The sequence below is a fragment of the Macaca nemestrina genome, chromosome 9 (assembly GCF_043159975.1).
Source record: "Macaca nemestrina isolate mMacNem1 chromosome 9, mMacNem.hap1, whole genome shotgun sequence".
NCBI lineage: Eukaryota > Metazoa > Chordata > Mammalia > Primates > Cercopithecidae > Macaca > Macaca nemestrina.
In genome coordinates this window covers 46,716,753-46,735,325 of record NC_092133.1, presented here as the reverse complement: position 1 = coordinate 46,735,325, position 18,573 = coordinate 46,716,753, and the positions used below count along the sequence as shown (strand labels likewise).

Here is an 18,573-nt window from a genome sequence, read left to right as displayed (position 1 = left end):
ACTGAAGGCATTATATTATCTGATTTCAGTATACATTACAAGGATATAGTAACCAAGACAACATGATATGGATATAACAACACATAGACCAATGTAATGAAATAGAGAATCTAGAAATAAATCCACATATTTAGAGACAGCTAATTTTCTACAAATGTGTGAAAAACATGCAGTGGGGAAGGGACACCTTCTTCAGTAAATGGTGCTGGGAAAATCAGATATCCATATGTAGAAGAATGGAACTGGACCTGTATCTTTAATCGTATACAAAAACAAACTCAAGATGGATTAAAGACTTAAACATAAAATTTTATAGCTAAGACCTCAAAAGCTCATATAACAAAACCAAAAATAGACAAATGGGACTATATCAAACTAAAAGGCTCTGCACAGCAAAGGAAACAATCAACAGAGTGAAGACTCCACCTCCTAAATGGGAGAAAAATATTTGGGAACTATTCATCCAACAAGAGACTAACATTCAGAATATACAGGGAATGCAGACAACTGAACAGTAAAAAAAAAAAAAAAAAAAAAAAAAAAAAAAAATATCAATGAGATCACTTGGACACAGGAAGGGGAACATCACACACCGGGGCCTATTGTGGGGAGGGGGCAGGGAGGAAGGATAGCATTAGGAGATATACCTAATGTAAATGACGAGTTAATGGGTACAGCACACCAACATGGCACATGTATACATATGTAACAAACCTGCACATTTTGCACATGTACCCTAGAACTTAAAGTATATAAAATAAAAAAAGCGGGGTGGGCAAAGGACAGGAATTGAGATTTCTCAAAGGAGAAGACATACAATGGCCAACAGGTATATGAAAAAATGCTCAACATCGCTAATCATCTTACCACAGTTAGAATGACTATTACTGAAAAAGACCAAAAAAAAAAAAAAAATACCATATGATCCACCAATCCCACTACTGGGTATTTATCCAAAGGAAAAGAAATCAGTATATGAAAAATATACCTGCACTTATGTGTTTATTGGAGCACTATTCACAATAGCAACAACATAGAGTCAGCCTCAGTATTCATAAATGGACAAATGTATAAAGAAGATGTGGTATATATACACACTGGAATACTATTTGGCTACAGAAAGGAATGAAATGATGTCATTTGCTGCAATGGATGGAACTGGAGATCATTATGTTAAATAAGTCAGACACCAAAATACAAATATTGCATGTTCTCACTCATTAGTGGGAGCTAAAGGAGTTGCTCTTTTGAAGATAGAGAGAAAAATGGATACCAGAGGCAGGGAAGGGTAAGTGGGGTGAAGACCGTTTGGTTAATGGGTACAAAGATACAGTTAGATAGAAGGAATAAATTCTAATGTTTATAGGGTGATTATGGTTAACAATAATGTATATTTCAAAACAGCTAGAAAAGAGGACTCAAAATGTTCCCAAGACACAGAAATAATAAATACTTGAAGGGATAGATATCCTGAATACCCTGACTTGATCATTACTCATTCTATGCATGCAGCAATACATTACATGTAGCCCATATTATGTATCAACAAAAAAAGTCCTGAAAAACTGAGATTCAATCAGGTGGTTAAACTCTCCCCCTATCCAACATCTAACCATCACACCAATAGAGCTCCAAAAAGAAAAATAGTGGATTACAGTTAAAACAGATACAAGACACAGACACAGACCCTCTCTGAGGAGGACTATTTAGCAAAGCCCAAGTCAAAAGGGAAGGCCAAAAATATAGCAGAAGAATCTGGAGCTAAGAACCAAAAGAAACTGCTAGAAATAGTCAACATTGTAACAGAAATGAATAATGCCTTTGATAGGCTCATCATTAGAACAAAGATGGCCAAGGAGAGTAGTATCAGTGAACTTGAAGATGCGTCAATAGAAACCTATCAGACTGAAAAAAGGGGGAGGCAAACATCCAAGAACTGTGGGACAATTTCAAAATGTGTAACTTATCATCATGGGAGTATCAAAAACAAAAGAAAGGGAAAACAGAGAAGAAAGAAGTAATAACGGCTGACAACTTTTCAAAATTAATGACAGACACCAAACCACAGACATCAAAAGTCAAAAATAAATACCCTTCTCCCCAAAAAAGGCTACACCTCCGCATTTCATCTTAAATCTGTAGAAAGGCAAAGATAAAGATAAATTTTTGAAAGAAGCCAGAGGAAAAAGCATATTACCTATAGAAGAAAAGAATAAAATTATGGCAGACTTCTTGTGAGAAACTAGGTAAGCCAGAAGAAAGTGGAGTGAAATATTTAAAGTGTTGAAAGAAAAAAAGCCAGCCAACCTGCCCTGTAAGAAATGGGAAGTTCTTCAGGCAAAATGAAAATTATGTCAGAAGATTGAACTACATAAGAAGAGCATCAGAGAATAAATAAGTGAAGGTGAACAAAATTTTTAATTGTTCTTAATTGATCTGTAGGGTAATTGCTTGTTCAAAGTAATAAATGTCATAGTGTATTGAATGATTATACCACATGGATGAGTGAAATGAATGACAGGAATGTTCTAAGGGCAGAAATGAGAAATTGGGAATGTGTTGTTATAAAATGTCTACACTACACTTGAAGGCAGGCTTGTATTTGGAAAAAAGTTTATACTGTAAACTCTAGGGCAACCATTTAAACATTCGTAAAGAGAATAACTGGCATGCTAAGAGATAAAATAGAATCATAAATTGTTCAAAACTAAAGGAAGACAGAAAAAGGAAGGGATGAAGAGAGGACAAATGCAACAAACAGAAAAGAGTTACAAACATGGTAGATATTAATTCAGTTATATCAACTATCACCTTAAATGTGAAAGGTCATTTCATTTCCTTCTGACTTGCACTGTAAACTGGGAAGTGGATAAGTATTTTAAGGTGCTGATAAGTAGAATACCAAGTCAACAGTTTTGACTTGTTCAAATTGTTTCTTAATCCCAGGGAGAAAAAAAAATAAAGGATGTCAATATCTAGTGATCCAAACAGCATATTGTTTCCTAATAAATTCAGAAATCTAGTTGACTTTTTGTATATTGGTGGTCAAATTAAGGTTGGCATGGATTTCCATTGTATGAGGTATTTATTATGAGATTTATCAAATTGATCAAAATTTGGCATGTGCTTGGGATACAAATAAAACATATAGCAATTAAGAAATCAGTCAAATTTTCCTCTCACACCTTATGGTGTAAATTTCTTGCTCCTCAGTCCACAGTAAGAGTATGCTTTACCACCATAGGCATAGGTTTCTCTCACTGCAGACACTTACTGAAGAGTTTATGAAAGCTCACAGTATTGGTCGGGGAGGGTGGATACTTGGGTTCCAATAGGATTTTTACCAGTTACCAGTTGCATGCCCTTGGGCAGGTTATTTAATATATCTGAGTCACTTTGGTCTATCTGTAAAATGGGAACGATAATTACACTTTGTGGTTGTGTGAGGGTTAACTAATACATATAAAATGTCTAACTTGTTAAGTGAGCCAAAAAAAAAAAAAAAGACATTGAGAAAGCACATGTCCTTATACAGGCAATCCTTACCAAGTATACTACGATTCTCTAGAATATAATGAGCTTTCTCCTTGTCCTTCCTGGGATTTGCACACTAGAGACCCAGAAGATATGTCAATTCATGAATCAGTGTAGTCAGCCATGAAGAACAATCAGCAGTGGATTTTGTGATATATATGTGGCATGTAAACTCATAATAAATTTTTATATAATTATTTCTAGTTTTTTAGAAAAAAAGATCCTATTTTTAGTAAGTGCCAATATATCATTTCCACTTACTCAATTTACTTTCCCTTCCATATGGCAGCAGTCAATAGTCAAAGTTAGTGAAAGGCTGTAACAGTTAAATAAAGACCTATCCAAGGGTTTGGCTCTATTTGCCTAAAGAGGCCACCACATTTCCCCTGTCTGATACACAAGTTTAAAGCCCCACACAGGAAGTTTTACTGGTTTTAATTTCCCTTTTTTTTTTCCCCCAGAGATGGAGTTTCACTCTTCTGCTGGGGCTGGAGTACAGTGGCATGGTCATGGCTCACTGAAGCCTCTGCCTCCCCGGCTCAAGCGATCCTCCCACGTGTCTCCTAAGAGGCTGGGACCACAGGTGTGCATCACCATGCTGGGTGGGTTAATTTTTGTATTTTTTGTAGAAACAGGGTTTCATATTGATCAGGCTGGTCTTAATCTCCTGGGTTCAAGTGATCAGCCCACCTCGGCTTCCCAAAGTGCCGGAATTACAGGCGTGAGCCACCACACCTGGCCTCTGGTTTTATATTTCTAGCCTCCTTGACACATCCTTTATCAAAGAGACATCTCCACTGTTGACATTTTCCTTTAGTCACCACATCAGAAATAATAATAACCATTTTTTCTTTGTGAATAGTTCTTTTCCATTACCACTGGTTATCATAGTACTATTACTCTATTTCTCACTTTGGATTTACGTTTCCTTTCCATCTACACTGGAGAAGCTATATTACTGCCAGGTATAGGAAGAAAAAAAACAACTTGGCTGAAAATTAGAGAATGCAAAATGTTAGTAAACATTGTTGTAAAGTTTGAATTTAAATTATATGTGGCTCTTTTTACATATTAAAAAACTGCATAGAATTTACTTAAGATTAGAATATATTTTAAGGAATCCCAAGAAAAACAAATCCAGATAATTATTAAAAGTCCCATGTCAAGCAAAAACACTCCATGAAGAAATTCTGAAACTGATTTTCTATCTTGCTTTAATGACTTCATTTATGACTTCTATGGAGAATGTGAACACAGTAGAAATAACAGCCATTTATTTTAAGTATCAGTTTTTATTAAAAAGTGCATCTTGATTAATTTATGATCTAGGTAAGCTGTAAGATACCAGTATACTCTCTGGAATAATAACTTTACAAAGATTTAAAACAAACAAAATTTTAAAAGCCTTTTTATTTCCTTCACCATTATTGTTTTACAATACAAATATCACCTTGTGAATACACAAAAAAATCCTACGGAAGATAATTCTGCTGCACGTAAAATACAGAATGGATATATATACTTCTTCATTCTTAAAAAACTATTTTGTTCTCCACATTGGCAAGTATAGAATAGAATACTTCCCCAAACATACGTATGTTCGGAGTAAAACTTAAGAGTTACATGCAGTTTCTGCACAAATATCTTTTAAAGAAATAGATCTCTTTTTTGTTGTTCACCAACAAAATTGTCATGAGAGTATGGATAACTAATTCATAGCTTTCAAGTTTTAGGTAAGTGATCATTTTCAAAACTCTCTTTAAGAAAAGATATTCATGGCTGTTTTCATTGAGTAGTTAAAATCGAACTACCAAATAGACGATAAAATAATTTAAGTGGTACATGTCATTGCTACCTGATCACAATATGTGAACAGGCTCTGACTCTAATTAACAACCTCATTATTTAAGTCATTGCAATTTTAAAACCATAAGCAGTCTTCTGATTCAATTTAGCTATAAATGCAAAATTTAGTAGTGTATACATATATTTATATTTTCATGGAATACTTTATTTTAAATAAAAACATTTAAGATTGCCTACTGACCATACAATCAAGACAAGAAAGGCACTAGAAACATAGACAAATTTCTCTCCCAAGATGCATTTTTAAATTTTAACTCTCTTCTCTCTGACATGTTAAAAATCTTTAAATTTGGTTTTCATAACATCATTTTGAAAAATAAAGTTAGGAAATACTTAGAAAATCACTTTATAACAGAATCTTTTTTTTTGCACTTTTTGAAACACTGTCTTTGCTGATTTTACAAAACCCAAAGTTACCAAACCTTTCTGTGTCTATCATTTTTATTTGAATATCGGTGCAACAGGTAGAAAGATTTCAGAATCAAACCCCATTCAGGTGCTTAGAAACCTTCATAGAGACATTTGCTAGAAAATGGCTTACAGCCCAATCTTTGGGGCAAGAGATATGAAAAGTATGTTTTCCCAAGAAAATAATACGCTTTATTTCCAGATGTGACTGGAAAGACCAGAACTTATGATATAAAAGCTTACATTTATGCTGTTCCATCATATACAAAGGAACATGGTGGTTGCGGGTTATGTAAATCCCAAACTTATGAACAGGAAATGTGTACAGTGCATGATAGGTTAAATTTTTCTTTATTGTTGTCCAACGCAGGTCCTTTGGAGAGAAAAAAAGATCACAGTGCTGACCAGGTAACTCAATAGGTTAAGTCAAGGTAACCATTGAAAGATAATAGGAATAGGGAGGTGTTTATTTTATGGCATCTTCTCTCATGGAGTTCTTAGCACTTCGGACAATTTGTCTTTTCCCCACATTGTACAGCTGTTATGTGTCATTCACCAGCCGGCTGTATTTAACTTGCCTACTGAGGTGGACTACTGGCCAGGGGAAAGGCCAATGGTAAGATCGAGGTACAATTCCTTGGACATTCTTTTCAAAGTACTGAAATGGCCTGTACCACCACACCCTGGCCAGGAGGTTCATCTGGGAAGCTTCCTTTAGCACCTAGGATAACAAAGAAACATAAACACATTTCTTACAATCTTTCACTTTAAGTTCAAATACTTGCCATGCTAAAATTCCCAAAGGATCCCATATCTACCCTACGTGTCCACCCACATACCCCAGCTTCTCTCTGTCACCACCATTCTACACTCCACACTCATCTACAAACTGAGCCACATCTCAGTAGAAAAACAACGCCAATTCTGGGAGGGCAAGGAGAACTTATGGCTCACTCATCTCTTGCCTATAAATAAATACCTCAGTTAGCTTTTTAGGTATTCCTCTTCTATGCTAAAAATATTAACACTTAATTAAATGTTAAGTATTAAGCTTGTGATGTGCCCAGGATAGGGAGAAGAGGGTAGGAAAGTGAATCAAGCAAGGAGGGACACAAGCTTAGAAAATATTTTTCATTTTTCATGGATAATGAAAGCGTGCTACTTATTCTAGAAGGAATTCCTTACACCATTAATGAACTTTTTATTCTTAATTCTGAAGAGAATCAGTGTCACAAAACACAATACAATCTTAGTTGATTACCTCTTAAGAAAGAGAAACTTAAGACATCCGTGGGTTCTTTGCACCCTGCCCAAGCCAGCAACACCAAGCCAGAAGCAATAGAAGCTAAAATCAAAAGCGGAGAAACTCACTTGCTGATTGGCCATAGTGTGATACCACCAGAAGAGTCTCGTGGTGATGTAATATGCCACCACCACGTCCACAGTGTAGTGGTCATGCGCTAAGAGAATACAGAAGATTCCAACTACGCTGAGAAGCCAGCAAATCCAGTGATACCACCAGAGTCGTCGAGGGGAATCTGAAAGGGGGAGAGATTTGCAACAGTCCCATTATTCAAATGACATTAAGGGCACTCAACTATGCCTCTACTAATGCTTCTGAATCCAATTACCTTGAGTCTTCCCTTCTGAAAACAGACCTAGTGAATCTAAGGGCTTTCATTTATCTGTAACCAAGGTTAGAACAGAAACAGCTTTTTATGATGTGATTATACTAGTGATAGTAATTCATATTTGGTTATTGATTCACACAATCATAAATAGTGTTTAAAAGATGAGTCTAATCAGATAAGGACAGGTTAATGCACCATGCTTCATTTTTAAAAACTGTCCATTGACATTTAAATTTACCTCTAGTTAATTTGGGGTTGATGTTCTATATAAAAATCAATACCTTTTGGTCCATAGAGCCTAATACAAGGACTAAGCAGTCATAATTGATTTAACTGTACTGCTTTCCAAGTTTTGCAACCATACACTAATCTGAAAGTCTTTGAGATTTTCATTTCTCAAATACAAACAGAAAAGCATCCAGATGCCTGGGAATTCTACTTCAAGTGCCTTCTCAAAGGCTGAATTGTGTCAGATAAATACTTGTCTGTACCTCCATTTGGGAAATTACCTGAGAAAAACATCAAAATTTCTATTAGTGCAGGCCTTTCTACCTTGGATTCTCAATTGTGGGATTCAGAGGCTCTGCAATGTTAGGCAAAATGTTGTTTGAATATGACCTACACTCTCCACACCAGCATGAGCAGTTCAGGCTTTTATTGGATTCTCAAGGGGTCCAAGAACCAGTCATTCATTCAACCAATATTCACTGAGCCTCTTACATACCAGGGACAGGCAATGCTCTAGGTACCTGGATCAATGAATAAAAAAGGCAAGAAGCCTGCCTTTGTGGGAAGATCCCTTCCTAGTGGGGAAGAGAGATAAGAGACAATACTTATAATAAATAATTTACATAATAATTTATGTTAGGTGTTAAAGGCTGTGGAAAAATAATAAAGTTGAGCTGGATAAGGGGGATCAGAAGTATAGGGAGTGAAGGGCAGTTTGCAAATATTAAATGGAGCAGTCAGGGTAGGAATATTCTAATTATATTAGTATTCGATACCTTGACAATACAAAAACAAGAAACAGCTACCATTCAATCTCTGTGTGACTCTGTAAGTATCCATATATGCCATCTAATTTTAATTTTCACAAACTTTTTCCCACCCCATGAAGCAGATGTGAATATTGCATTCTAAACATGAGGAAACTAAGACTTAGAGAGGTTAAAGTTTCTTCCCGGGGTCATAGAGCTAGTAAGTGATAGTACCAAGGCCTCTGCCTCTCAATATGACACACTGCCTTATTGTCAAGATGGATAAGGCTTGACCCCATTAAAGAATTTCAGGTATCAGGCAGCAGGAGCCAGGAATCCCTCCCCCAGGGCTGCTGACATCTGGCCTATGTGATTCCCACTGTCCACATCCAGTTACATCCCAGTCCAAGGGCTGGATTATGCCCTGACAATTCTGAATAGATCTTGCTAGAATTCACTATATCTGCTCACATACTAAGTATAAGCATTGGAACATCTATTCTCCCTTTTCTACCTCAGTGCCCTGAAGTGCATCTCTCTCCTCTTCCTATATTTCCTTATCTTAGTTTTTCAAGAACAAAACTAGGTTTCGGCCTAGTCCGCTACCTATTTTCTCTACCCCATAATCCATCCTGTTATCTGCTGATTCTATTAGTACCTTGAAGTGTCTGCCACTTCTCTCCATCCCTGATGCCATCAGGCTAGTTTTCTTTGTTACTGCAGCAATCTCCTAACTTTTCTCCCGGTCTCCGGTTTTGCCCCCCATCCAGTCCATCCTGCAAGCTGCTGCAAGAGTGATTTTTCCCTCTTCAAAGACAAATGACACTGCCCCACTGGTTACAACCCCTCAATGGGCACCCGATCTCCATCAGCTGAGAGTTCAGACCCTCTTCTCATGGCTTAAGCACCCTCTGTGATCTGGTTCCCACTTACCTGTCCGTTCTCATTATTACCCCTACTCTGAATTCCAACCACTTAAACTCCCACAGAGTACCACATGCTCCCAAGACACCTCCAGAAGGCAAAGCATCTCCCTCCTCTGTGATACCACATTGCTCTTCATGGAAACCCTCTGCATAATGCTTATCAGACTGTTTCTAACAATGTGATATTGAGGATAATAAAATTTTCTGTAAGTAGAGAAATGAATAAAAATGTGTAGTTCATTTCTAGCACTGTACTATTAATAGCAATTAAAGTGAATGGACCAAAATCTCCTATCTCAAAAACATAATCTGAGGGTAAATAGTGGCAGAAGAATATAAATGGCATCATGCCATTTATGTATATACATTTTAAAAACCACAAAACAATAATAATACACAAGTACAAAAAAATGGATGGAAATGATATAGGAAAGGAATGAAAAGGCTTTAATCATATATTAACATTTCATTTCCTTTCTAAAAGGGTTACCTGAATTAAATATGACAAAATGCTCATATATATTAAATCTGAGCCATGTATGCGGTATCTATAATATTATTTTGTGATTTCACAATAAAATATTTTAAGTACATTTCTTAAGGACAATGTACCATTTAGTATCTGCCTCAGCCCTGAGCCCATAGCCTTGTTGAGGACAGGGATGAGTCTGACCCATCACTGTACCCTCAGGCATGTAGCATAGTGCCAAGTGCTGAAAAAATAGTTGCTGCATCAACACATAATCTACACCCAATCAGGCTTGATCCTGGATTTCTGTGTCCCTTTGAGATTTCCATCTGGCTCCTTACAGCAGCTGTATAACTGGCTCATGACACACCCTGCAGGCTGTGCTTGGAACTCCCTCCACCCCAGTACTACAGATGACACTCCAGGACACCTCCTCCTCAGGAAGACCAGTTCTGTCCTTCCACATATTTCCCTGGGTGCCAGTTGCATGGTGATGAGATGAAGCTGTGACCCTCCTAAAGCCTCCAGTCTTGCTTCAGCAGATTTTCCAGAAAACGAGCTTTACCAGAGGACCAGAGTTCATGAGAAATGGCAGGTGAGGAAATTACAATGGAAGTCTTTTAGACTTACACTCTTTGATAAATAAGTAGGTGAGTGTTAGCATGACCGTGTGGCCGCTGTACAGATAGTCCCCACACATGTTGTGAGAGCCAGTGATAGACAAGCCACCTCCAGCAATGAGCTTCATTATTCTCCGCAGTTGGGCTTCCCAGTCTCCAAAAAGCTGACAGAAAAGAAGAAAAAGAAGATTCATTACAAGCCCACATGAAAATATGCTAAGATTACTATTCATATCCAGAATTAAGCTTATATTAAGACACATACAATCCCCACCATGAAGTTTGCCCACTCAGCGTTTACCATTCCAAGAGTAGCCCTTGGAGGGAAAAAATGGTCCTACAGATGAATCATGTGGCTTCAGGACTTTTCAAAGTTAGCACTTTTTAAAGCACATGTCAGTAGATGTTTACCCAATTTTTCAAAAATTACAATGATAGGGAAACACTACTTCTATCTGACTGACTGAATAATTGCTTTAGTGTAACTATCATTTAGGGAAAAGAAAATTTAAATCTATAGTCTAGGAAAAATTTAAAGATGCATTATTACCATGGTTGGCCTAGAAGACAACTGTCCTGCTAACTTGGCTAAAGGTTGGGGTAGTCAAATATATGAATATTTTTGGTATGTGGATGTTCAGGGATCATGTTGAAACAAGGGATGTGCCTTTAATCTTCTCAAATTACTTGGGGAGCATTGGATAATTTTCCAGATTATAAATTAATTTACCTATCTATGATACAAGTCTGTGCTCAGCACCAGATCAATAAATAGCTTCAACAACTCCTTCAATGCAACCTTTATTTGCTCTGTCAAGTAAAATGTGTGACTGTCTATATTTTCTGCTTGTCAGTACTCTTTGAAATTCTGGTTGCCCAATTTAGTTACCATGATCCCTTTTCAATATTTAACTGATAAGAATCCAGCTTTGGGAAACACGTTTTATTATAATTTCCTTTAAAAAAATTATCAAGACTTCTGATTAACGATGGAAGGATGATATGTCAGTAAAGTGTGGGAAATTTTTAAAAAAAGGTAGATTGAGCACACCACACAGAGGATATAAATTTCCAAATCCAAAGTGATCACTCAATGCCCAACATAATGGAAGAAAACAGACCTACATATCAAGACTCAGCATCATAGGATTTCAGAATCTGGGGACTAAGAAGAGACTCCAAAGCCTCCAGAGATTAAAAACAAGCTTTATATGAAGGATCATTAGAATAAGACTTTTCAAAAGCCACACTGAAAGACAGAAAACTTTGAGAAAATGCCTTTAGATTCTGCGGGGAAACGATTTCCCACTTAGAATTCTGTACCCAGCCATATTACCACTAAGCATAAACTAAAGGATAAACTAAGGATAAATTAAAGCCTTTTTCATATATACATGATTTTAAAATATTTACCACTTATATACTCTTTTCCAGGAATCACAGAGGGTACAGTCTCGATAGTAAGGGAGTAAACATGGAGAAAAGAAGAAACAGGACAGACTAGGATGCCAATAAAGGAGAGATGAAGGACTGCGCAGTAGCTCACAAGTTTGGGCTGGAAAGCAAGCTCTGGAGAGATGTCACCACGGAGATGAACTCAACAGAATACCCAATGCCTCTGGCTATATTGAGAGGAGTTTCATAATTTGGGGGTAAGTGCAAAGAAAACTACTAAAGCTAAAAACCAAGGCAATTACTAACTCTACAGGAAACAAAATGTTGTGCAGAAAAGGAAAGGAATTCTAGGAAACTACATGTCTTGGCCGTGAATAGCATTTACAGAACTGTAATAATGTAAGCACTGCATATTGAGTTAAACAAAGGACAAAGAACTGCACAGCAAAGACAGGATAGGAAGCCTGAACATGTGTAGTGGAGATGGGGTCAGAGAGTAGGGATCATGAAGGAGGAGTCACAGAAGGACACTAAAGCTTTGCCTTCTACAGTGGAAGGCAGTAACAGAGAATGCCCATATTCAAAAATTACAGAGTAGCAATATCTCATGTCATGTGGAGACACAAAAGTAAACACATTTTAAAAATCTAAAAAAAAGAGTGAACGACATAGAGTTAAATAACACAAAGTTCAGCTAGAAGAGTTGAAGCAGAATAGGAAAAGGCACTGGTGGGGTCAGGACAAGGAGACTATTGTTTTTTCACATCAAGTTGTGTAGAACTATTTTATTTTTTAAATTGCATGCCTGTATAAACATGATACATTTTTTTTAAAGTTTCAAATTAAAAGTTTGGTCTAGTTCTGTTATAATAATGGATAAAATGTAGAAGAAAATTATGGCAAAAAAGCTTGGTTATTTCTTCATTTTACATTATTTCATAATGCCCTTCTAACTCTGTGTTTTAAAAATGATAAATCATATCCTTGAGACAGCATCACCCATAATTTGTCCTCTCATTTGAGCATGAAAATCTTTGTGGAGAAACCATGTGTTTGGGCAGAAGGGAGAAATTATCAAGTAAGCCTGCCACTGAGGAAAAAAGCAAAAATTTAATGCTGTATTTCTCACAGGTGCCCTTAAAGCCCCTACGCTTCCTTTTAAAAATATCTTCCTATGTTTATCAAACTTCTGCAAAGGGAAAACCTCTTTAAGTTTAGTGGGAAATAGAAAAAGAGAAAGAAAATGTTAAATTATGTTTAAAAAAAGCAAACAAAATACAAGACAAATTACAAAACAGTTGCAGCAGAAACAAGTTAATATCTGTATTGTTTACACAGCACAGAGAAGTCAAGTAAAGTAAGACCAACTTAGGAAACAAAATTTATCAAAGGACCAGGGATGTGACCAGATAGAGGCATAAACTCTGTCAAACAAATATAAATAAAAATGAACGTAAGAGGAGCTCATTTTCACATGTTGAATTAGCAAAGCTTAAAAGGAAAAAGAGTGAGCTAACGGTGAGGCAAGCACAAGCAGAGCGAGACTTGTTTAAATGGAGGGGATGGGGGAAGCAGTGGCTGTCTCCGAAGTAGTGCAGCGGAAGAGCAGGCTGCGAAACAGATACCTGGGGGTAAAATCACAGCTCTTCGAACGATTTGCTGTGTGACCTCATACAGCTGAACCATTCTAAGCTTCGAATGAGGCTCAGATATAAAGAATATATTTATTATCATTGGCAAAATCTGAGAAAATAATCATCAATAGTTTACCAGCAATTTAAATAGTCATAACTTCTGACCCAGTTACATTGCTTCTAGGAGTCTACCCCAAAGAAGTAATACCAAATATGAAGAAAAGTTCTATGTGCAAAAATATCCCACCATCACACTAATTACAAAAGCAACAGGCTGGGAGTGATGGCTCATTTCTGTAATCTCAGCACTGTGGGAGAGTTGCTTGAAGCCAGGAGTTTGGGACCAGTCTGGGCAACATAGCGAGACCTCTACAAAAAATTAAAAAGTAAGCTGGGTGTGGTGGCATGTGCCTGTAGTCCCAGCTACTTAGGAGGCTAAGGCGGGAGGATCCTTTGAGCCTAGGAGTTCAAGGCTATAGTGAGCTATAATCATACCACTGCACTCCAGCCTGGGCAACAGAGTGAGACCCTGTCTCTAAAGAAAAAAAGCAACAAACTGGAAACAACCTAAATGGGAACTGTTAAATAACTGTTCAAAACCTGGTCTTTCCGGGGACAGTATTGGCAAGATGGGGTGCCTGCTGTAAATGCATTCTCAGGTCCCAAGGTAGACCAGTGAACCAGAATCTAAGGCAATTTAAATGCACATTAAGATTTGAGAAGCCCTGAACCAGGCTACAGCTGCTTACCAAATTATTTAAAAATAAGTTTACAGTGACTGTATAGTAAGTTTAGATTATAAGCATATTCCTCTATTAAGAGAAAAAACAGGAAACACAATGTTTGGTATAACTATAACTGTTTTACAAACACTATGCGCAGAAAAAGTCTAGAATGTAACATATTAAATGTTAACAGGGTTAGCATAGAAATTGGTAGGATTTCTTCCAGTCTGTCCTGGTGCGGCTTCCCTTCCTCTCCTTTGGCCAGAAAGAGAGGGATTCCCTTGGAGCTCTGTCTGTACCCAGAGTGCAATTCTGGGATGCACACTGACTTTGAATCCAGGCAGGAAATGTGAATGGAAAAAAGAAAAGAACAGAACAAAACAAAACAGGAAACTCTGGACTGGGTCTTTCATACCTTGCATTTTGGTTTCCTTCCTCCATCTGCCCGCTATCATTTGCTTTTGATTCCTCAAATAGCTGATCCATATATTCTGCCCAGTGTTTTTTGGCTGCATTCAGTGTGAAAGAAAGATGGAGTGTGCTTACTCTATTATAACTGGAATTGCAACCTTGCCTATCAGTAGCTTTGGAATGTCTATTTTTGAAAGCAGAGATAATTTAAGGGAGACATAAAAACTTTCAGTGGATACTACAAAGCTGTGACAAGAAAGTCTCATATCTCTACCACTTTGTGCATTATGGTTTCCCAGGGTCACAGAAAACCAATAACCAGTAAAAACAGGCAATATTCTTCAAATTCTAATGAACTATCAAGAAATTAGGTGAACTGGCCAAATCACTCACACAATACCAAAGCATAGAAAGAATGAGCAGAAGGAAGAGGGAAAGGCTTCTGAATGAGACACACTGTCAAGTACATTTAGAACCAGCGAGCCTTTGGTTATGAAAGACACAGGTTTCCCCAGTGTTTTCTCACTGCTAACACGATGTACTGATGACAGTCTGTTTGCCATCGTTCAGTTTGCAGATGGCCTAGAGCACTGGCTTTTCTTAACTACGTTTGCAGAGCAGGGGTACTGACTGCACTTCAGCCCTACTAGGAGGAAGGGAGTAACCTAGAACTAAAACCCATCAAATAATGCTGCACAAATCAATGGCTTTCATAGCTTTGACGGCTTTGGTATAGCTTTGCTGAAGAGCTGAAAGTGAGTACTGAGGACTAGAAATGCTATTTAAAATAAGCATTGACAATGGCTAATGCTGCAGCTTAGAGCAGCCCAGGAAAGTCAGCAAGGCAGACCCTATCTACTGTAGGCCTCCAGTGCTGGAGCCGAGACTGGAATCCAAGTCCCCTGACTATTTAAATGTGCTATTTACAAAACTATATGCTGCCTTGTGCAAGCCTGTCTCTCACAAGCTTGGATAAACCAGGAACTCAATACATATAAAGGAACTTTTCCTTCAGCAGCCTAGGTACCTTGCAGAAGTAATATCATACTATTCCAACTACCATGAACAGCCAGACATTTTCTCAAAAGTCCCTCCCCACCTCCCTCCCTCCCTACCTCCCTCCCTGCCTCCCTCCATCCCTCCTATTAAGACAAATTATATTGTTTTGTTCCCAAAGATCAATCTTCCTCTAGAACAGAAAATTCATTATCATCCACCAAATGCAAAAAGGCTGCTGTTAAACACTCAGACCAAAGACCATATCCAATACAGGGATCAAGTAAGAGAATCAGGAGGAGGATTGGTGGAATCCTCATCAGTCTGCATCTTCAGCAGTCTGCAACTGAGAAACACACATTACACACTGTGGTCTCCCTCAACATCAACTTCCCAAGTGGCCCAAAACAGCAAAAACTATGCCACTTCCCAAATTTCCACTGGCATGTAACAGCCCTCCTAACCATGACACTTAGAACCAGTGAGTGAGCCTTTGGCTATGAAAAAAGAAGTTTCCGCAAGTATTTTTCAACTCTAACACCATGTGCTGATGAACAGAAAATTCATTTCATCCATGAAATGCCAAAAATGCTGCTCTTAAACCCTCGAAGACCAGATCTGATAAAGGAATCAAGCAGCGGAATTAACGTAAGTTATGAAATGTCCTTTAGCCTGACTTTGTAGTCCCCACTGGGAAGGTAATGTGTTTGAAAGTGTGATGAATGCTTTAGATTTCAAAGCAGCAATGAAGAAGCTCAAAGCTGCCTTTTACAATTTCTCCTGCCTTATTTTACTGTTGGTCAGTAAAAACAGGACTTGTAGGGTAGTTTTACAAAATAAAATAATATATTTTGTTTGTACAGAGATTCCAACATTTTAGCAGTGTTTTCCCATCAATTATCTCACTGTATCCTTATGAGCTTGTCTGCTGGTGAGTGCAGATGTTACTATGCCCATTTAAGAGAGTGGCTTACCAACCAGTACCAAGGTCACATAGAGTGACTCAGGTGGGTTCAGAGCCCAAATGTCTTACCTCTGAGCTAAACAATCTTGCCTTTAGGTCCCTGGAAAAAGCCTGCTATTGTTGCAAACACCTTTCCAAATGACAAGGACAATGCCCAAGGCTGGACAATTTCTCCAGGTTTACTTTTTGTTGTTCTTGTTGTTGTTCTAATGAAATTTAACCAATTTTACGTATGTCATTTATTAATACACAATTGAATAGCTAAAACAACATTTATTCACTATTCACTAACTATTTTTCGTAAGTACAGTTTTTATTTAAATCAAGCTCCCCTGTCTCTATAAAAGTTCTTTTTTTCTTTTTTTGAGACAGTCTTGCTCTCTTGCCCAGGCTGGAGTGCAATGGCACAATCTCGGCTCACTGCAACCTCCACCTCCTGGGTTCAAGCGCTTCTCCTGCCTCGCCTCCCAAGTAGCTGGGATTATAGGTGCATGCTGCCATGCCCAGCTAATTTTTTGTATTTTAGTAGAGATGGGGTTTCACCGTGTTGCCCAGGCTGGTCTCGAACTCCTGAGCTCAGGAAATCCACTCACCTTGGCCTCCCAAAGTGCTGGGATTATAGGCGTGAGCCACCTTGCCTGGCCTATAAAAGTTATTTCTATGGAATTCTTTCACAAACAAATTGCACATTTTCTGCCTTCTCTCTTCTTAAACAAAACATTCTCAATTGATTTTAACTTTCCATGCTTTATATTGTGCTATACTGGTCTCCAAGCTCATTTTTATAGGAACAACAATGAGCATGAATCCAACTTCAATGGGCTACCATGCAGGTGGCTCTAGACAAACCATTTTACCATCCTAGCCTCAGTTTTCTCAACTGTAAAATGGCAAGAACATTTTCTCATCCTCAGCCTCCACCCACCAAAGCAAGACAATGTTTATAAAAGTGATTGCTAAAATATAAAGTGTTATACAAATTTCAGGCAGCATTACTTAATAATCCAAGTTAGGTCCATCTTTTGGGGGGTTCTTAAGGGAGAACTCAATGCCAAACAGCCAGCAAGTGAAATATATAGATGATTTTCCTTAAATATAGATCCCTGCAGGACACTCACTGGTGGCCATCTCTTGATCACTCAAGAGACTTTTATGTGTTCTCTATACATATGGTAATCACTCCACTCCTAGAAAGATGTGGTTTTTACCCACAAATATTATGCTCACCACAAATGATCTAAAGGACAAGAGATTTCACTCCTCTTAGAATTCATACATACAACTTTTAAAATAGACTTTTCCCTTTACTCAGCTATGAAATGCTGTCTGCATTTCTCCATTCTCAAACATACTCATCAATTCCTATACTAAGCAGACTTGTGTTTGGGGTAGCGGGTGCCTCTAAGCAATTATCAGCAATAAAACACTAATCTCCCACCAGACCCTCCTTCCCCCAGCAAAAAAAAACCTTTTAATCTTGTTGTAGTTTCTAACCAGAAGACTTATCAAAGGCTTCATAAAATCTTAAATATAAGTCAGGTATGGATTTCTATTACCCATATTCTTATTTGTCACATTAAAGAAATCTAGAATTTCAGTCAGGCAAGATTTCCCTTTAACAAAATCACATCTCCTTTTGTTAGGAGTGTTGGAGGAGCCTTCAGTCTACCGGGTTAGGAAGTGAGATTTGCCAAAAAAAAAAAAAAAAGATTGCCCTTGGCTTTTTAGTTTGAGAAATTATAAATGTGAAAAAGTAGCAAGTGAACACCTGTACACCTGTAAACACTTCATTTCGGCTCATTAATTATCAACATGGTATCACATTTTCTTCTTCTTTCTCTCCCTTTTTTTCCTGGGTCCTTTGAGAAGAAGTTCAATAAATTAAAACACCTCACATCTAAATACAATAACAAGGACATTCGCTTCTAAAATCACACTCATGAACTTTAACAATTATATAATACTGCCATACTTAAAAAACAGTCCATATTCAAACTACTCGATAGTGTCAACAACG

General features: G+C 37.6%; 1 protein-coding gene across 4 annotated transcripts in view; it reads right to left on the bottom strand.

Moving 5' to 3' along the window:
- Positions 1-4,926: 4,926 nt before the first annotated feature.
- The window catches only part of LOC105480969 (sphingomyelin synthase 1), a 310,632-nt gene continuing 296,985 nt past the window's right edge, over positions 4,927-18,573 (bottom strand). For all 4 annotated transcript variants that reach the window (XM_071069547.1, XM_071069545.1, XM_071069546.1 and 1 more), the window contains 3 exons: positions 10,442-10,595; positions 7,180-7,346; positions 4,927-6,529 (listed from right to left, as the gene is read on the bottom strand). In XM_071069547.1, coding sequence (XP_070925648.1) covers positions 6,350-6,529; positions 7,180-7,346; positions 10,442-10,595 — 501 coding nt within the window. In that variant the 3' untranslated portion in view covers positions 4,927-6,349. The remainder of the gene's footprint in view (positions 6,530-7,179; positions 7,347-10,441; positions 10,596-18,573) is intronic.